Genomic DNA, 20,814 nt, shown 5'->3' on the forward strand with positions numbered 1-20,814 from the left:
TCTCAAGTTCATGTGGAGTTAGTTATTCATGATGATAAAAGCTCAGGGTTCTCTAGGGCTGTTTTGTTCATCAGAGTTTCTGAAACACATCATGAATTTCCTGCATGTGTCCAATCCTGCTTGCTTCATCGTTCTGGTAATACAGTTTCTTTAGTTAAAGTTGTCATCCTCATGAATAAATCCAAGGGGAAAAATTGTAATGAGACACGTGTATGTATCTAAAAATAAATAAATATCTTTTTATAGCTGGCTCTGGTTGTCCGAGAGTATGGGTAGTAAATGTAAAAGGAAGCAACAGACTCCGAGGCCAGCCTCATCTGTGAACAGACTTGTCTTTCGTGAAAAGACTTGCCCCGCCTGTTTGGACCCTGAGGAAATGCCACCATCCTACCTGTTTTCAGATCTCTCAGGACTTGAGAACAGATGGGATTTTGGTCTTAAAGGTAACTTGCCTAGACTTGCCTTAGCCAAATGTGGTAGGCAGGATAGTGCCCAATCAGAATGTCTGTGGCCTAATCTCCCAGCCTTGTGACTGGTTACCATATATGGCAGAAAGGGATTTGTTGGTATCCTTAAAATTAAGAGTCTTAGGATGTGGGGATTTCCTGGATTATCCAGGGGGGAGCAATGTATTCATAAGAGTATGAATAAGGAAAAGAGGTGGGAAGAAGAGATGTAGTGTACAAAAGACCCAACTGGCTTTGAAAAATGGATGCAGGCCCCAAGCCTAGGGATCTTCTAGAAGCTTTGTAAAAGGCAGGGAAATGGATTTTCCCTCAGGCCTCTGCTGTGAACTGTGAGATGATGATGTTGTTTTAAGCCACTAAACTTCTAATAATTTGTTACAGTGCCAATAGGAAATTAATGAAAGATACATTTGTAAGTTTTAAAAAATAAGCAGTTAAGAAAAACTTTTAGAGCAGGAACATCTATATTCCTCTTTTATGTTCCTTTTTTTTAAATATCATTGCTGGCTCTCCTAGGCTCTTTAGTGAGCAGATTTTTAGTCCTTATTCTTATCTCCAGGTCCAGTAGTTCTTGAAAAAGTTCATTCAAAAAGTATTTGAAGCCCCGACTTTCCCAGTCTCCTCCCCCGCCTCGACTCTGGGAAACTTCCTCCCCACTGTCTGTCCGCCCGGTTCCGACGGGTGCCAGCCACTGTTTTGGTTTTTCTTTGTATTAAAGATGCTTAATGGTACCCTGAGTTAGGCCCCTTCCACTTCTGCTTTCCTTGCCCCGTGGATGCTCAGGACGCTTGGTTGTGCTTTCAGTTTGGTCTGGTTCATACCAGAATTTTGGGAGCTAGGGGGTGCAAAACATTGTAGACCAAGAAGCCATGGATAAGAGAAGTGTAGGAGAAACAGAAAATGGGGATGCTTTCCTTGACCAGAAGAAGCCACCCACCTCCAAATCCCCCCATCGTTATACAAAAGAGGAGCTTTTGGATATAAAAGAACACCCCCATTCCAGACAGAGGCCTTCATGTCTTTCTGAAAAATACGACAGTGATGGTGTCTGGGACCCTGAGAAGTGGCATGCCTCTCTCTACCCAGCCTCAGGACGGAGTTCACCAGTAGAAAGTCTGAAAAAAGAGTCAGATACTGACTGGCCTTCCCTGGTACGCAGGATAGTAGATCCCCGGGAGCGCGTGAAGGAAGATGACCTGGATGTGGTTCTCAGCCCGCAGAGACGGAGCTTTGGTGGCGGCTGCCACGTGACAGCGGCCATGAGCTCCCGCCGCTCCGGAAGCCCGCTGGAGAAAGATGGCGATGGGCTTCGCCTGCTTGGTGGACGGAGGATCGGCAGTGGGAGGATAATCTCCGCCCGAACATTTGAAAAGGATCACCGCCTCAGCGACAAGGACCTTCGGGACCTGAGAGACCGAGACCGGGAGCGGGAGCGGGACTACAAAGACAAGCGTTTCAGGAGGGAGTTTGGGGACAGTAAACGTGTGTTTGGTGAGCGCAGAAGAAATGACTCATACACTGAGGAAGAACCAGAATGGTTCTCAGCAGGACCCACGAGTCAGTCTGAAACCATTGAGCTGACTGGCTTTGATGACAAGATACTAGAAGAGGATCACAAAGGCAGAAAAAGAACGCGGAGACGGACGGCCTCTGTAAAGGAAGGCATAGTGGAATGCAATGGAGGAGTAGCTGAAGAGGACGAGGTGGAAGTCATCCTGGCCCAGGAGCCCACTACTGACCAGGAAGTACCGAGGGACGCTGTCCTGCCTGAGCAGTCCCCAGGAGAATTTGACTTTAATGAGTTCTTTAATCTTGACAAGGTGCCATGCTTGGCTTCGATGATTGAAGATGTTTTGGGAGAAGGGTCCGTGTCCGCCAGTCGGTTCAGCAGGTGGTTCTCTAACCCAAGCCAGTCAGGAAGCAGGTCCAGCAGCCTTGGGTCTACACCACACGAAGAGCTGAAGAGACTCAGGTCTGGAACAAGCCATCCTCTCTCCTGGACAAAACTCGGGGAATTATTTTGCTCCTATACCATTGGAAGATCATGCTGAAAATAAAGTGGACATTTTAGAAATGCTACAAAAAGCCAAAGTGGATTTAAAGCCTCTTCTTTCCAGCCTTTCTGCAAATAAGGAAAAACTTAAAGAGAGTTCCCACTCGGGGGTTGTACTGTCAGTGGAAGAGGTAGAAGCAGGGCTCAAGGGCTTGAGAGTGGACCAGCGAGTGAAGCATGCGGCTCCCTTCATGGCAGAGCACCTAGAGGAGACGCTGAACGCCGTCGCCAGCAGTCGACACGTCAAGAAAGATGGAGACATGACTGCCTTCAACAAGCTCGTGAGCACCATGAAGGCCAGCGGGACGTTGCCTTCTCAGCCCGAAGTCGGCCGAAACCTTGAAAGTCATTTGTTGACACCAACTGAGATTCCAAGCCAGCCTGTCCCTAAGAACATCCTGCAGGAACTTTTGGGTCAACCAGTTCAGAGACCTGCTTCTTCCAGTCTTCTGAGTGGCCTCATGGGGAGCTTGGAGCCTACTGCATCCTTACTGGGCCAGAGAGCACCCTCTCCTCCCATGTCACAGGTGTTTCAAACTCGAGCGTCCTCCGCAGACTACCTTCGTCCAAGGATACCGTCACCCCTCGGTTTCGCACCAGGACCCCCGCAGCTGCTTGGAGATCCATTCCAAGGCACGCGCAAGCCCATGAGCCCCATCACAGCCCAGATGAGCCAGCTAGAGTTGCAGCAGGCAGCTTTGGAGGGCCTGGCCCTGCCACATGACCTAGCAGGACCGGCAACAAACTTCTACCAGCCTGGTTTTGCCAAACCACAAATCGACAGAACCAGAGATGGATTCAGAAACAGGCAGCAGAGAGTGTCGAAATCACCAGTGCCGGTGCACCGGGGAAGTTCCTCGTCCCCTGCTCCTGCTGCTTCCATCACAAGCATGCTCTCTCCCTCCTTCACCCCTACCTCAGTGATCCGGAAGATGTACGAGAGCAGGGAGAGAAGCAAGGAGGAGCCCGCGCTGGGGAAGATGGTTCCCAGTGACAGTAAGGACGACGCTCGGAAGGCCGGCGACACGCTCACTCAGCCCGAGAACCTGCTGTCCTCTAACTGCATATCCAATACTGATCGAGACTCTTCACCTACAACGAATCCCAAAGTTTCAGCATCACAGCGGTCTTCATGCGCCACACCCCTGTCACAGACCAGCCGCTACACCAAAGAACAAGACTATCGACCGAAAACAGCTGGGAGGAAAACACCCACCTTGGCATCTCCAGTGCCAGGGACACCTTTTCTGCGCCCTGCTCATCAAGTTCCCATCGTTCCCCATGTTCCTATTGTCAGGCCCACTCACCAGCTTCACCCAGGGTTGGTCCAGAGGATGCTAGCCCAGGGAGTACATCCACAGCATCTTCCAAGTCTGCTCCAAGCTGGTGTGCTTCCTCCAGGGATGGACTTGACTCACTTACAGGGCGTACCTGGGCCAATCCTAGGTCAGCCCTTTTTCCCTTTACCTGCTGCTAACCATCCCCTCCTCAGCCCGCGTCCTGGGACACCTCTGCATCTGGCAATGATGCAGCAGCAACTGCAGCGCTCAGTTTTGCATCCTCCTGGTTCTGGTTCCCAGGCTGCGGCAATCAGCCCGCAGACCCCTCAGCACATGCCCAGCCGGGCAGGCCTGCCCCACGTGCACTCCCAGATGGAGCATCGTCCCAGCCAGAGGAGCAGCTCCCCCGTGGGTCTTGCCAAATGGTTTGGCTCAGATGTACTCCAGCAGCCCCTGCCCTCCATGCCTACCAAAGTCATCAGCGTCGATGAACTGGAGTATCGACAATGAACAGGGCAGGCAGGACCCATGAGGGTGGGACTCAGGACTCTGCTTCTCATCTGTTTGTGGGCTTTTACATGGAGCCGTTTAGAGGACTCGCATACCTAGCGAAATATGCATTATGACCGAAGGACGTAAGCCAGTTGAGTGAAGCCTACATGATCTGAATATGGATACAGTGCTGTCAATCCGGCAAACAGTCTTTCTTTTGTAAGATATGTGAATGAAGTGTTGGTGTCTTCACCAAGAGGTGGCACCTAAGGGTTCTGAGAAAATACAATGTACAGACCCTTATGTACAGACCTGTGTATAAACTTTTGTACATACATAGAGGATAGCTTTTTTGAACTTAATACAGCTGTACATAAAATAGCTATTAGTTAAGCCTGTGTCAATTGTTTCGATTTTTTTTCACGTGTACATTTGGGATTTCTTCTCTTTTGGTTTATTAAAATTGCATATGCTGAAAAAAAAAAAAAGTATTTGAATGCTGCTAAAAATGGTAAAAGCCAGCCAGGAATTATAGCGTGGAGGGAGGTGGAGGTGGGAAGATTCCAAGTGTTGGGTCAGCCCGGCTATTTAGTTAAGACCCTGTTCCAAAAACAAGAAGAAATTGTGAGTCAACCAAATATTTGTGGTGCTTCTCCGAACGTGAACTTCCAGCATCACCATCATCTTTTGCTTGCTTGCACTGTTTCATTTGCCCATTTATTGATTGGCTGTTGGATATAGATATTTGGGTGTTTTTCACTTTGGGGTGATTTTTATAATTTGCATATAGGGAGGTTATTTTTTTTTTGAAATATAACCCAGGCTGGCTTCAAATCCAATATATTGCCAAAGATAACCTTGAACTTCTGATCCTTCTGCCTCAACCTCCTCCGTGTTGGGATTATAGACATGAGCCACTACGTAGGGTTTTATGTGGTGGTAGGGGTTCACCTGAAGGCATCGTGCATACTAGGCAAGCACTCTATCAGCTGAACTATATCTCCAGTCTTGCATACAGGTTTTCATGTAAACATATGTATTAATTTCTCTTGGTTACATACTTCCAAGTGGGATTTCTAGATCAACAATGTATTTATTTATTTTTTAATCTGCTAAACTCTTTTTCCAAAGTGGTGGTTAAATTTTGCCTACCAGAAATCATTAGAATCCCAGCCTAAACATTATGAAATAATATAGAATGAAAAATGACACTTCTGCCTCCAGGTCTTCTCCAGTACTTAATTTGTAGGATTAGCAGAAATTCTAAAACATTTTTATGTTTGGGAGAATGTGACAATATGCAATTTACATATGGTTCATCTACATGAGGCATAATTCTTTGTTCTCTCATATGGCCATAATTTTCTTAGGTAACCAAAGATTGTCTCTGTCTTTTCCAATGGCTGTATTCCTATCTGGATTTTTGAGGGATTGTCTCAGGGATACTGGACAAGGGGGAGGGTAGGGTAGCGAGAGGAACACGGAGGCAAAGGTGGGTTGAATTTACACAATGATGAGGCAACACTAAATCATAGTCTTGTCCATTGTACCTTGAAAGGAGTGGGAATTGAATTATTTGTATTTCCTTTTCAAATATTTTTATTTGTGAGTAAAGAGAGGGAAATAGAGTTTGGATGCATCAGGACCTCTTAACTCCTACAAACAGTCTAAATATACGAACCACTGTATGCATCTAGTTTTACTTGGGTACTGGGGAATTAAACCCAGGCCAGCAGTGCAAGCAAGTGGCTTTAACCACTGCATTGTCTCCCCAGGCCTATATGGTTTGGGGTTATGGAGTGAGAAACATGATGTGTAATGTTGGCTATTGATCTGAATGGTCACTAGGTCCTTTGTTCTGTATGAATCTTCTGAGTGATGAATAGATGGATGACATTCTTGCCTCAGTGAAACACTTCTCCTTGGCTTTGGCTCCAAAACCCTCATGTGAAAGATCACCTGAGATGTACTGAGCCTCCATGTAAGTCCATGAGGACATGGACTTCATCCTGATGGTACAGAAATGAGCTAGTTGCCAGTCTTATCCTTAAGGATTCTTTAATTTGCTTCTCTTAGGACTCCTGTGGTGGGTGGGAGAGGTGTGGAGAGCCAGAGCCTCCGTTGGGCCTTGGGCTGTGTCCAGTACAGCAAAGCCCTCAGCTGAGGCATAGGGAACCCAGGGGTCTGCTTTGGAATCCCAGGTCAAATGTTTCAGTTCAGCAAAGGCACTTCACCCTTCCAAAGTGATGCCTTCTTTGAGATAGAAATATTTCAGGAAGGAATAAAAGGGCTACTTTGTCAGTTTGAGACTAAGAGTGGCAGAACATGTATTTTTATTAGGCCAGGGTAAAGGGCTAATCCAGATAGAATAGATCTACAGAGTAAAGAAACAATATTTTTTGCTTTTATCTAAAAGTAAAGTTTTTTTTCCCTGTTGTTTTAATTTGGGCAAGGTGGTGGGGGAAGAAAAATGCCCCCTTTACAGGCTGATAAGTTGCTTTTCCAGTTGACAGGTAGGAAGGGGAAGTGAGTTTGGATGGCTCATTTTGTATTCATCGGTTTCCTGTTGCTTGTGGTCCTCTTCCCCCAATGAAGATGTTTCTCACATACCCCGATGCTAGTGAAGCTGAAAGAGAGAGGGCTGGTCCACATTAGGGATGAAGCAGAAAGGAGATGGTGACAGGAACAGAAAATTGAGTTGAAATCAAGATTTAGAATTAAAAGGGGTAAGAAACCACCCAGAAGCGATAAGTGGCTTCCTTAAGGTCCTTGAAATTATTAAGGAGTGCTCTGGTCCACTAGATTTACGTGCACTAAGGTATGGAATTTATATTTGAATGCTGAAAACATAGTGAAATTTAGGGCCATCTAGCAGGTAGACATACGATATCTGTAACAAGGTTGGGAGGTCCAAATGGGACTATAAATAAAAGAACACTATAAACTAAAAACATGTATTATCTCTGAGATGAAATATCTTCAGATTTTTAAAGTCAGATTTTAATTCCACAGTGATCACAGATATGGGAATAACTATCTGGAAATCATAAGCTGTATGACAAAGTTTTTTCTTACATGAATTATTCAGTTCAAACTGATAGTTATAACAGAATTTAGTTGAGAAAAAAATTTTTTAAATGATTGGCTGTGACCCAAACATGTCATGTTAAGGCATGCACATTTAGGGTACCACAGTAACATTAGACCAATTTAGTAGGGACAGAAAGCAGCTTGCTTATGCAACAGTTAGCCAAGATTGTGGACAGGTGTGAGAAAAAGGAAATGGTAATGTTGCAAGGAATGGGAAATAGCATGAATGGAGTATATATAGTAGACTCTTGACATCTACCATTTTCCTTTAGGCTCATTACCACCTACAGAAGTACATGGAGGTATCTCTACTCTTTGAAAAGGGGGAACTGAAAATTTAAATGATTAAATAACTTGTTCAGAGTCAAAACATGTAGGTGGATCAGCTAGCATGAAGGTTCTTCTCCACGTCAAGGTGCCTGCTCTTGCCATTCCACAGCGTGTCCATGTGAATTTAGATATCCTTACCTACTGAACCTGTGTGTTCAGCAACTTGCTTCCATTTCATACCAAATCTTGGTTGCCTTCCAGAAAGCTTTCTCAGTAACCTCCTGATGAGACTGTGAGATGCTGTTAAGTGTTGCCTGTGAATACAGGGGATGAGGACCTGCCTAACAGCAGTAGCCATAAGGTTAAATTCCTGGCTTGTCTAAAGTTTCATTAACATAGGCCCAACCATATATTTAAAAAAATATTTTAATCTATTTGCAAGCAGAGAGATCAAGAGAGCGAGAGAGAGCGAGAGCGAGAGCGAGAGCGAGAGAGAGAGAGAGAGAGAGAGAGAGAGAGAATGAATGAACGAGAATGCTAATGAGTATGTCAGGTCCTCTTACACATGAACTCTAGACACATGTGCAACTTTGTGTATTTGGCTTTATGTGGGTACTGGGGAATTGAACCTGGGTTGTCAGGCTTTGTAAGCAAGCAACTTTAACCACTGAACATTCTGTCCAGCCTGTGTGTGTGTGTGCGCGCGCGCGCATGTGTGAGGTAATTTCAAAAATGCTGGCGAATTCTTTCCATCAGTGGTTCTTGCATACTGTATGCATTTCTCATGTTGAAAGGGCCTTTGTTGTTCAAAATTCACCTTAGGGGTTTCCTCAAACTCTGCATTCTTACTCTGTGGTGGTTTTGAGCTTTCTTTTTTCTTTCCAGGCTGGGTAGATGATGCAGTTTCACTTCTAGCTGTTAGGCTTCTCTTTCACATTGGCTTGCACGACCTTAAAGTATTTTAGTTTCTCCTTTGCTCTTTTCTTCTTATTTTTGTTCAGATCATACTCCAGTAAGCTACAGATTTGTTCTTACCAAAGCAGTTTCAAACACTAGCAACACAAAAGTCCATGGTCAAGGTCTGTGTTGTTGCTGTAAAACGCTGTCAGTGGTCTAGCTTTTGTTTTCTTTATGTAGATAGGGTTTTTGATGCTGAGTTGAGGGCTAGTTACGTTTCTGAATTGGCCTTTTGGATGCTAGAGTTGCGAAGTGTGGTTTAGAGTGGTAAAGGTGGAAACGTCTGTTATGATCATAACTGTGTTAACTAGCATTGCCGTCAGAGCTCTCTCCCCTCAGGTAACTGAGGTCTAATAGTCATTTTAGCTGCAGCCACCCACAAAAACCACACACATGGCATTTTACTCAAAACTTTACTTTAACCACTACTTTGTGATGCAAAATCAGTGGAATTTTGGGTACTTTCTGTAAAATGGAGATCTTTATGGGGGTTTTCCGACATCCTAATTGATTGTTAACAAATTATCAGCGTAGTGAACAGGAGCCAAGTGAAGGCAGCTAATAGGACATGACTCCTGTGGTGAGTGTGGTGAGTGGGTGTTGTCGGCTGGAGGGAGCCACCTTGACTGGATTGAGGTTCTCCTACTGACAGAAAAGGTGTTTGTATCCAATTTAAAGTTGTGAAAGAGAACTGAGGTGTCTACTTGCTGCTTAGCTTTTGGTCTCGACAGTTTTCACATTCAACACTTCCTAGCTAGAAGACCCTCCTAGAAGAAGAGTTGAAAAGAAATGCCGGTCAGCTTGTGTACCCCATGCAGGAGGTGACAGACCTGCCCTAGGAAGAGCCCGCTTGGTCTGTGGCTAACTCAGGAGATACTTGTTGATGCTGGAGCTGAGTCCTTGGGCATGTTACTCTCCCTGTTTAGGGTTCCATTTCTCTAAGTTTTACTCCTGTTATATGGTTTGGCAGAAGACCATATTGATATTACATACTTTCTGATATCCAGGTGACTTATTGTTTGTATGTGAGTATGCTTATGTGCATGTCTGGCTTGATGTGGGTGCTGGGTATTCAAGCCCGGGCTGATAGGCTTTTCAAGCAACTGCTTTTAATCACTGCACCATCTCTCAGCCCCAGGTGACTTTTTTGTTACATAATTGAAGTCTTAATTTAAAAAAATTGTAAAAACACTTGTTTTAGCCAAAAACTAACATTGCTTCTGTAGTTAATGCTCCTAATTTTTAAGGAGCAAATTCTCTTGATGAGGCTCTGAAGTTGGTGTAGGGTCTCCTAAGTGGCTTTGAAGGCCGGGCATGGTGGCGCACACCTTTAATCCCAGCACTTGGGAGGCAGAGGTAGGAGGATCACTGAGAGTTCAAGGCTTCCCTGAGACTGCATAGTGAATTCCAGGTCAGTCTGAACTACTACAGTGAGACCCTAACTCAAAAAAAGAAAAGAAAAGGAAAAAAAAAAAAAAGGAAAAAAAGTGGCTTTGAAATAACTACCAGAAACCGTTTCCCATTAGTGCTTTGCCTAAAGCACTGACAGCAGGATTTAGAAATTAAGATGGGAACTTTTAACTCCTTAGCTCACTGTAAACTGCCCCACCTCCACTACACAAGCTTAGTTTTGTTTGGTTTGCTATTGCCAAGACTGAATTGCTGAGTAGCTTTTTTTTTTTTTTTTTGAGGTAGTGTCTCACTCTAGCCCAGGCTGACCTGAAATTCACTATGGAGTCTCAGGGTGGCCTCAAACTGACGGTGATCCTCCTACCTCTGCCTCCCGAGTGCTGTGATAAAAGGCGTGCACCACCACACCTGGCCTGACTAGCTTTTATAAAGAAAGTAAGCTTGCTTCATTTATGTCAGGACCCACTCACTGGAGCAGGATAGAGTAGGTTTTACAGAGCTGGAGTTAAGTGATTTTAGAGAGTACATCTATATTTTAAAAATGGCCAAAGATTGGCTAGGAGATGGCACAGTGGCTAAAGGCACGTGTTTACAACACTTGCTGAAACCCACTGAAAGCCAGAGGCACAAAGTGGCACATGTATTGGGAGTTTATTTTCAGTGGCAGGAGGCCCTGGCTTGCCCATACTCACGGTTTCTTTCTTTCTCTGTCTCGGATTTTATATATATACATACATACATGGGTATATTATATAATTATATGTATCATGTAAACATATATACTTATAAATATTTATGGCCAAAGGAGGAAGAGTATGGAATGTGAGCTTGGAAGCAAACCAAATAAGTGAAATTGAAAATTTGAAGAATGAAATGAGCTCTGTTTTGTACAAGTATGTTGGGGAGCAGAGACAGCTCAAAAGCTAAGAACATTTATATAAGTTGGAGTATCTTTAAGTGTTGTAGGAGTAGCAGAGCAAGAATAGGGGTACACAGAGGTTTGTGACTCCCAACTTCAGAGACAGATAAGATACCATTCATGTTACAGAAGTGAGGTGGAACTTCCTAGACAACTCTCACTTAACATATGGTTTACTTAAGAAAATTTGCCAAGGCTAAATAATGGAATTGGTGTTATGACAAACTTTTAACAAAAGGAAACAAGCCAGGAGTGGTGGCACACACCTTTAATCCCAGCACTCAGGAGGCAAAGGTAGGACTGTAATGAGTTCAAGGCCAGCCTGAGACTACTTAGTGAATCCAGTCAGCCTGGGCTTAGAGTGAGACCCTACTTTGAAAAAAGATAGCGAGAAGTGACTGTCCTGTACATGATCACTGGACTGCCATAGTAGGTCCTCAATCAGCTGACACTCTTCATCTGGGGTGGTAACTTTGAGGGTGACCAGGATCCTGATCCCTGAAATAGAGGTGTGGAAAAGGTAGTGTATGGAGAAGGCAGGGAGAATCGCGGTAACCTTTGCTTTCAGATTCTGTGGTTTCAGCTACAGTAGCTTTTCGTGTTGACACCCAAACTCCCAGGGAGTGACACTCCAATTTCAATTATTTTCTGCTGAAGCTGGCAAATTGAATGAAGATTTATATCTTCAGTGACAGGATTCAGATGAAACATGACAAACCTGTAAAAGCTGCCACCTAAACATGTCAATGCAGAACTTTCCAGTGAACTGGAGAGGACCTGGGAGACAACCACACACACCACCAGGCACGTCACATTGGGCAGCTTGAGAAATCAAAGGGAAAACTCAGGAAGAGCAAGTTCTTGCTGGCTGAAGGTGCCTGGTGGGCTGAGTGTGGTTGCCCTTTGGTTTTAGATAAAACCATGTGTCTGTCTTGGGCTTACCTTATGGTGGAAAAATTTTGTGGAGATATGCTACACTGACTGGAAAATTGATTAACATTAAAAAAAAAAAAACTTGTGTGTGACTCTATGCCAAGGTCCATACAGGGAGGTCAGGACAGCTTCAGGGTATCTATTGTCTCTCATTTTCTTTGGGACTAGGACTTTCCTGTTATTTTGCCCTGGGAAGGCCAGGGTAGCTGGATTCTCTTGGTTCTGCCTCCGCCTTCCATTGCCATAGCTGCATTTAGACTACAGATGTGTGCACCACTTTGTGTCAGGCTTTGCAGAGGTGCTAAGGATCAAACTTGGTTCAGGTGGCTTGTGGAACAAGTGCCTTTAAGTTATCAAATTTACAAAGTAGAAACATTGGTTATGACGCTCTTATCAAAGTGGAATTTAATCCTGACTCAGTTCTCAATGCTGGATGGGAATTATTCCTATTTATGAAAGTAGCCAAATGCCAGCATTGCTTGAAGAGGGAAACAAGATTTTCTGCATTGGGATAGAAGAGTGAGCTTTGCAAAAATAAATAAGTAAAAAATAAAACAATCTGCTATAGGGTGTGAACAAACTTCAGCTGTAGTGATACTTTTTCCTGGTAGATACCAAACTGACAGCAAGGCAGTCCCTCCAGCATTCGTTCTGCTGGCTCTCCTCAGAGTTCCCTTAACAATAGTATGTGTTGTAACACCAAGTCTGCATTTTCTGAATTCATCTGGTTAAAGGAACCAGATGTAGTTTACATTGGTCCTCATGAAAATCTGTCATCGGAACAGTTCTGAAGTCACAAAGAAATACTAAACAAAGGCCACCAGCCAGTCACATCGGTTATTCTGCATTGTTTATTAAATATTTTATATATGCATTTACAAACTTGACTCATTTCAGAACTCTGCCTTTGATATACATTTTTTTTAAACTTTTTTTGGGCAGAGATTCTCTAGTAAAATGAGACCCATGTACAAAACTAGGCAACAGGTATAAAAGTTTCCTTTCATACTTTGCATCCATCCAGAAAAGAAATCATGTGACAAATAAAACCAAAATGTGGCACTTTCAGAAGAATAACAGGCCAGTGTTCCACTATGACTTCTAAGGGGACATTCCTATTTGTCTTTATATGAATGAATATAGTCTTAGTACTTCCTACCTACTGTATCACATTGGTTCAGATAAAGAAAAGAACTCTACCATTTGGACTAGATAACCTAGAAACCATCAGTTATTCATTTCGTTATAATGTGACATCAAATTCACCCAGGAGATGATATTGATTGGCCAGCCAATATGCAATTATGCCAAACATCGTGTAAAAAGTTCCCTTTAAAAAACTTCATTAATGTCTTCACAAGCTACAATGTGAGCCTTTAACATGGCTCTCACTTAAATAGTTTAAATGATCAGTTTTGAAGCGTAAAAGGATTCTGCTTTCTTAAAGTGAGTGCTGATTGAATAGTCCGCAGACTTGGCACGGTGTCACTGGGAGGCAGAGGCGCTAATGCAACGAGAAATAACATCACCGTAGGATAATTACAAGGTTCAAAATGCCCAGGGGCCTGAAACTCACTATTAATATAATTTTGGCAGCAGCATCATTTGATATTTAACCATTTATTACATAGTATTAACACATCAGCTTTAAACATATGCACTCCCTTGAAGACACTTGAGAGTTGCAAATTTCTTGTGACTGCATAATTCGTATTGCACAGTTTTGTAAAAAAAAAAAAAACATAAATACTGGCTATTCTAGTTTTAAATACAAAATACATGTCATATGCTTTTTTAAATCTATAATCTGGTTCAAGTGCAAATCAGGTGCTTTCTTTAGTCCTTCCAAAAAAGGCATTTTTTGGCACAAATGACAAGCCATTCTGCCAACAAGTCTAATTACAATACATGTACCCAACCCTTGAGAGTAGCCACCATATACATACAATGTAAAACTAGTATTTACAAAGGTACTAAGCATGGGAGTCACCTCCGTGGTGAACTCGACCCAGTGAGCCATCCCCACACCAATGACAGGAAGGCGAGCATTGTCCTGTGCTTCATCCACTTATGCTGGCTGCTGTGGGTTGACATTCATGTGCGGAGGATGTCCTAGAAGACCAATTCTCTGTTTCTGCTTCCTTTGTTCTGTCATCTGGAAAGTTAAAAAGTTTCATCATTAGACACAGGCACTTCCTGTACGTCAGACCGTATTCTGAACCGTAGATTTACCTCTGTGGTTATGGTTTATGCTGAAACCCACTTTCTACGGTGTACTGTCACCATTTCAAACACACAACAGCTTCAAAAAGGGAATCTTCCTTGGCAGAGTGGGGAATTCTGTGACCTCGTCATGCAACGTAGCATTCAGGAGTACTGCTTGCTACTTGTTTCACAGAGAAACAAAAAAACAGAAGAAGCACAAGGTTTTTGACTATTTCCAAAAACCATTTCCAAGTGATTTACAGACTCATTGGAAAATGGTAGGTGGGTATAACAGTAACAATGCGCCACACTATCCATAAAAGCAGTGTTTTCAGAATCCTAGATCTGACACGTTGTATTCACACACTTCTGGGGCATCTTGAGGGCTACAAGAGAGTTATCTAGTCCGTCTAGGAAGATGGGAAAGGTCTTCATGCCTCCCTGCAATCCAGTGGTGGTATTCCTTGCCACGAACAGACACTGAAATCTGGGTTACAGCAATAGAGACTGTTTCTTAAAGCATTTTTCACTGGACTAAATATTTCTCATATTGGGTCTCTAGGTATCTGTTTTGGATATTTTAGAACATAATTATCTGGAATCAGATTTTTCTTCCCACTGTTAGTATGATTTTGGGATTTCAGGGTAGCACTAGAGTTAAGCTGTATAAAGTATATAGAAAATGAAATTGGTGTATCAAGTGGACTAAGGTTCTACTCCTAGACTGCTGTTTTCCGGAAATTAGAGTAAAGAAGAACACAGGCCTTTCCTTCTGTCGTTTGACTCCTGCCAGTCTGTTTACAATGAGGGTCATTCTTGTCTCACAGTTAGAAAATTTAGGCAATGTACATAAATATCCTAGTACAGTGTCTGCGACATCGAGGCGGCTTCCATCTCAGTTTCCATTTGAACTAATTTTTGGTACAAAAATAACAAGAGAAACTATAAAACAGGAGTAACTTACCTAGGTTCAGTTTTAAAGTGGTTATATCTTTTGCATTGCAGAAAACAGTACTATTTTGAGGTTTCAGTGGTAGAAATGCTTTCTCTAATTTAGATGAAAAGATGTTTACTAAAGGTTGTTTTTAAACATTTTTTGAGGGGGTCAAGGAATCAGATGAAGATACTGTAGACAGGGTGAGTGAGATCTACAAAGGAAGTGCCACACAACTGGTAAGTTGAGCTGAGGAAGGACCAGTTCACGTGGTACAGAAAATAAACTGCTCCTACATAAAACTGGCTAATGGTTCAGATATTTTCTCCCAAACTATTCCCTAGGCAGGAAATTCATGAATTTTGGTAATCTCAAATATTTCAATGGATCTAGAAATTTTAGGGCATTCATCCTATTTTCCATTTCCAAAGATCTCCTGCTGAGATCTTTTAGTTCAAAGCTGGCCAATAACTCCTCCTATGTTCAATAATCTTTACTATATACTAGCTTCAGCCTTGATTGATACATGACCTCTCCTTGGCTAGTCAGTCATTCTTAAACTTTCCATGTCTGAATTGATGGAGTATCTTTGTTTTCACCTCTGCAACTATTAACTTCTCTTTTACCCTCTCCTGTAAGCCTAACATTGCCCAGTGGTGCAGGTCAGCGGAGTTTCTTTGGTTCCTGGTACATATCTATCTGATTGTTTTGTTCCTCCAGAAGGTTTGCTAACATATTTGTCAAGGGGCCTACAGTTGTTTGAAATATCAGATCGTTTGCATTTCTAACAAGTTTCCAGGTGGTAAAGACATTGCTGGGCATTTAGAACCACTGTTCTAGAATACCTCTTCACTAGTAATTTCCAAAATTGGCCATGCTCATTGTGGGTTCACATATCGCTCTTCCCACTTGAAAGCAGGTCTTGGAGGAGATTCTCTGCATCCCTGATTATATACTATGCACAATCATGTGATTGCACATTATTAGCCTTGGCCTTTTAGACATGATGGTCCCTTCCTTTTTGCAGTTACTATCAAGTAAAAATTATAATGGCATTAAAGCAAAACAATAACAAAACGACTAAATCTGATTTATAATCAAGCCCAGCAGTGCCAGCTGCTTCAGTCTCCTAAGCCTGTTCCTCTGGAGCTTCTGGCTATTCAGGCACACATGAGCCTTATGTGCCACGCACTAAGCCATCATTACTGGTATTACACAATATAGTGCTAGTGGACCTCGCATACAGAATGGACTCCTGATAGAAGTTTTGGTGCAAATCTGATGTATATTTTGAGAACTGTGAGATGTTCCAGTTGTATTTAGTACAGGGGAAATCATTACCATTCTCATTTCAGTGAGGGTGGGCAGTTGAAGTAATGCTGAGCTCCTAGCTATACAATTACAGAAAGGAGCTTGACTGTTTCCATGTTTCCTTTGACTCTAGTCTAAACAAGAAGCCCAGAATACCATAGCTTTACAGATCAGATGCAGCCACCATCTGAGAGGTCTTGATGAAACAGTAGTGTGTGTGATTAAAGGCTGGCACAGGAAGGAGGCCCATGCACAGCACACAAACACTGGGCTCTGGATTTCAGTAGTCTTGGAAAGCTGCTTTTAAGTGACGTGTTCACAGTAAGACCCTGGCTAGTCAGAGTCTAGACAGCCAGCACACCTTACAGTCAGTCTTGCTCAAAGGAGGAGCTGAGAGGTAAAAACAAAGCATCTATTAATATGGGTATATTGTAATATAAGTGCAGAGATAATGCTCTGATTCTTAGAGGTGTTCCCTAATGGTGCACCACAAACCACGCTCCAGGATGAGCACTGTGGGAAGGTTATGGGGCAATGACCCAATCCTTTCCCTCAACTCACTGTAAAAGTCTCTCTTCCACACTGCCAGTTCTGCAAGACTAGCTCTTCATCTTTTCCCTAATACCTACTGCTGCACCTGGCAAAGATGTGGCTCCTTCATTGCTTCACAGAAGGAATAGGATCACCAAAACATACTGCCATTCCTTGGCCATGCCATGCATTGTCATGCCTTCGCGCATGCCACTTCCTTTCCTGGGAAGCCATCTGAATGTAAGACTATAGAAGCTCTGTTCCTTCCTCATGTCAGGCTGTGGAGACAGCTACCTTCGCCTCTGCTCCATAGAACTTTAGTTACTACTCCCTGGTGTTTCTTGCTAATTATGGGGTCCTAGAGGTCCAATGTGGTCTTTGTTTTCTGTTGTGGTACAAGCACATTCAGTAAAGTCTGTTCAATACGCTAATCAATTGTTATTCTTTCCTTCCTTAAGCATTTCATGTTAATAAAGTAATCCTCTTGCATGGAAAAGGCAACATGCTAATATGATCTCGGTTTCCAAGCACTTCTTACATTCCTAGCAATGACAGATAAGAGTCGCTGTTCTATTGAAAGCCAGTCACATTTTCAAGAAAATTAACCCTTTGCTCAGTATTGCTCTTTTGCATTATGAAGAAAACATGCAAAAAAATATTAAGTTCTTACATTAGTTCTCCTCCTTGGAATAAGGATGTAAGAGAATCACATTTAGTATTCAGAATCTCTTGGGAGGGAAGCTTGAAGATGAGATGCAGCATTAGTAGAATAGCAACCCTAGCCGACCATCCTCGGCAATAGCAGACAAGGTGACCCCACTCACCATGTTTTTACTTCTATCCTCACAAGAACTTCTCCCCCAGTTGCAGTTTAAATTCAAAGCCCTCTATAGCTAACTATTGTTCTGCTACTGGTTTTTGGATCAGAAAATATACAAAATATCTAAGTAATGAAGCAAGTTTTGTGTTTTCCAGATATTTTTTTCACCAGTGAATGGCATTCTTTGATAACTATTAAAAAACATCTGTGACAGTTTCTTGTTCATTAATCACTTGTGGGGCATTTGTGTTTTAATCCAGTTTTTCCTGTAATTAGCATTTTAGAACCAGTCTTTCTGTAACTTCTTAGTGTACGATGTCCTCATGACACCACCAAACTTCAAATATGTTACAAATACATTCTAGAAGTTATGTAATCTACAAAAACAATGCCTCATTCTTTTTGAAGAAAACATCCCCTTCCTTCCCCCATAGCAGCTATGACACTTTATTTTTTCTTTCTGTAATTCTGGGCATCTTAAAACTTAGGCAGGATCAATCCTGGTAAAAGCAATTGAGAATGGACTACTGGTTTCTCATGCTGCTTTGTAGCCTATAATACGTTCCAAGAAAAAGGTTTAATTTCAAATCATTTACAGGGAAAGGGCTTTCTGAAGCAAGGTTCCAACTGCCAAATTTAAAACCAAAAATAGTAAAAGAGTTAGGACTTGAGTCGTTTAAACTACTCAGTTCCAAGGGCACTTAATAAACCTTTGTATTTAATAAAATTTTAAACCAAAATATTGTCTAAAAGGAACATTTCTACCTTAAATTTACAAATGTCAAGTCTGTACTATGCCTAATTATATAAAATAAAAATGAACATGCATCCTCCGCACCATTGACAGAGACTTCTGAGAGGTTAAGGCTCTTTTTTTTTTTTTTTTTTTTTAAAGAAAGATATTATAATAGTCAACCACAAAAGGCAAACTGAGTTGGGCAGCAGAACAAATCAGAACCACAGGACATACCACAGCAAAGTAGACAACTCGGGGACTGAGGAACTCTACCCATGCTGTCATGAACAATGGGATGTTTCCCAAGAGACTTTGTGTTTCTTGAGCTCCTCAAAGGAAGTCAAGTGAGATAATCCCTGCATTTCCTCAACTCACACCTTGGATAAGGGTCACTGGCTTGTGGAGTAAGGCTCATAGCAGCAGCTTCTGAGTCACCCCAGTGAGCAACTGAAAAATGACAGATTCCTCACTTAAGGATAGGGGTTTTCCATAGAGCTCAAAGGGAAGGGCTGACTTAGTTTTACCATCACATATATTAAAAAACTAGTATGTCTAAAATGAAACCACTATAAGATACTCTCTAGCAAATTGGCAACGCTCAGTTGCTCTTAATAGTAGAGACATGTGCCCAAGTGATAATGAGGAATAGTCGTGAGAGAGCCAGAATGAGTGTCAGGTGAGCGTGCTGCAGAGCCAGGAGGACTCAACTGCTGCACTTCTGGCACCACAGGCACGATGCATAGATGACTTTGTTTTGTATCTAATTTAAAACAACTAACAGTGTCAAACTTCTTGATGCCGTAGCTCTCTCAAACGGGAGACCATAATGAATGCCACGGGTCTGGAGTTCACCTGGCTCTTGGCGGCACAAAGGCAGCCACAGCAGACGATGCGCTCATGAGTCAGTGAGTGTGGAACTCCTGTCAGATGTTCCACAGCAGGGTACAAAGCTAATAAGCAAAATAATGCACTTAGAGCTTCACTGCTGACTTAGTTATTTGAGGTGGCTACCAAGCTTTGGAATGTAAACAGCCCTCATGAATGTGGCCTTCCTTTCTCATTAGCCTTTGTTTATATCTCTCAGTACATGCAAATGAAAAGAACTTAGGCCAAATGGCATCTGAGGGCAGAGTTTGGAATAATTTAGTTGAAAAAGAAATGTAGTTGAAAGCAGGATTATAGAAATGTTCTGTAAACCATCTCCAAAAAGTTTCTTGCAGCTGAGGTCTTTGCTAGTTATGAAGCCCATATGAGCAGTAAACCACCTGTGTGTACACCTTGCAACTTACCTCCAGGGCAGGCTTGCCTACTGCTATGAAAAATTTATCATCTTGTCTATGGAGTTGATTAAAAAGCTTTTAGAAACTCAGTTACAATGCTTAGTAGTACCTGTTGATACATGGTTCTCTCCCCCACAGTCAGCCTCAAAAATGCAAGGTCCCAGGCTGCTTACCAGCCCTGGCTCAAGTCCTTGACACAGAGTTAACATCCCATCAGTAGTGATGTTGACAGCCCTGGCATCAAAGGGGTGGGAGAGAATATATAGGGCTTTGTGTAAATTCATCCACCCTTCCTTATCTTACTACCAAGGGGGCAGTATTTCATAGACCACCCTCTATCTCTGAGGCCAGGAGTATATTGTCTTCTGCTCACAGCTTTATGGCCAGTGCTTACCAAAATCCATCTATTTTGGCAGCCAGTCAATAAGTTCTGGCAAACGAATGAACAAAAAGAGCTTTCCTAAGAGTACAGTTTATCCTAGCATGCTGAATTTAAAAATCCTGGGTGAAATTTTGACAAAGCTCAGGGCTAGGAAGAAAAAAAAAAAGTAAGCTTTTAATCTCTCCTCAGTGAATCAAGTCATTATATAGCACCATAGCCTAACACTGGAGAAATGTCATGAAGGCAGGGAGCCTGAGGAGGTGATACAAGTGAGATACTGCAGCAAGAGCACAAATGGATTTTTTTCCTTATCAGGTTTGAGGTAGATGGCAGTGATTTCGGTGAGGGGTGGTGTGTATAATTTCCCTTCCGTACCTGGTCCTTTAATTCTGACAGTTGGCCAGAAAGATTGGTGACAAGCTTCATTGTGGACTCCAGCTTCTCCTGCAGGTTTCTCAGCTCATTTTGTTCGCCTTCTGAGTCGCTGCTGACCAGGGACATGGCTCGCATCCGAGGGAACCAATCAAGATTTCTTTCCTAGAATCCACATTAAAAAAAGTAGGAGTGAGTTACTTCTAAGGGGATAAATAAGAAAAGCCCTCTCTGCTATCTCTATAAGGAACTAGTAACGATTTTGTTAGATTTTTTTTTTTTTGAGACAGGGTCTTTATGTAGCTAAGGATGACCTTGAACACCTGATCCTCTTGCCTGTACCTCCTTAGTTCTGGGATTATAAATATGTGC

The 20,814-nt window shown here is 42.6% G+C and overlaps 2 protein-coding genes across 17 annotated transcripts in view; one reads left to right on the forward strand and one right to left on the reverse strand.

Annotated features, from left to right (window-relative positions):
* Positions 1-1,313: 1,313 nt before the first annotated feature.
* LOC101607779 (eukaryotic translation initiation factor 4E transporter) lies at positions 1,314-4,685 on the forward strand. Its single transcript, XM_045134409.1, is given in 2 exon segments — positions 1,314-2,436; positions 2,438-4,685. Coding segments are annotated over 2 exon segments (2,973 nt in total). The 5' UTR covers positions 1,314-1,336; the 3' UTR covers positions 4,311-4,685.
* Positions 4,686-12,704: 8,019 nt separating this feature from the next.
* The window catches only part of Itpr1 (inositol 1,4,5-trisphosphate receptor type 1), a 380,520-nt gene continuing 372,410 nt past the window's right edge, over positions 12,705-20,814 (reverse strand). For all 16 annotated transcript variants that reach the window (XM_045134263.1, XM_045134269.1, XM_045134267.1 and 13 more), the window contains 2 exons: positions 20,446-20,607; positions 12,705-14,026 (listed from right to left, as the gene is read on the reverse strand). In XM_045134263.1, coding sequence (XP_044990198.1) covers positions 13,940-14,026; positions 20,446-20,607 — 249 coding nt within the window. In that variant the 3' untranslated portion in view covers positions 12,705-13,939. The remainder of the gene's footprint in view (positions 14,027-20,445; positions 20,608-20,814) is intronic.

Source organism: Jaculus jaculus, chromosome 14 (genome assembly GCF_020740685.1).
Source record: "Jaculus jaculus isolate mJacJac1 chromosome 14, mJacJac1.mat.Y.cur, whole genome shotgun sequence".
Lineage (NCBI taxonomy): Eukaryota > Metazoa > Chordata > Mammalia > Rodentia > Dipodidae > Jaculus > Jaculus jaculus.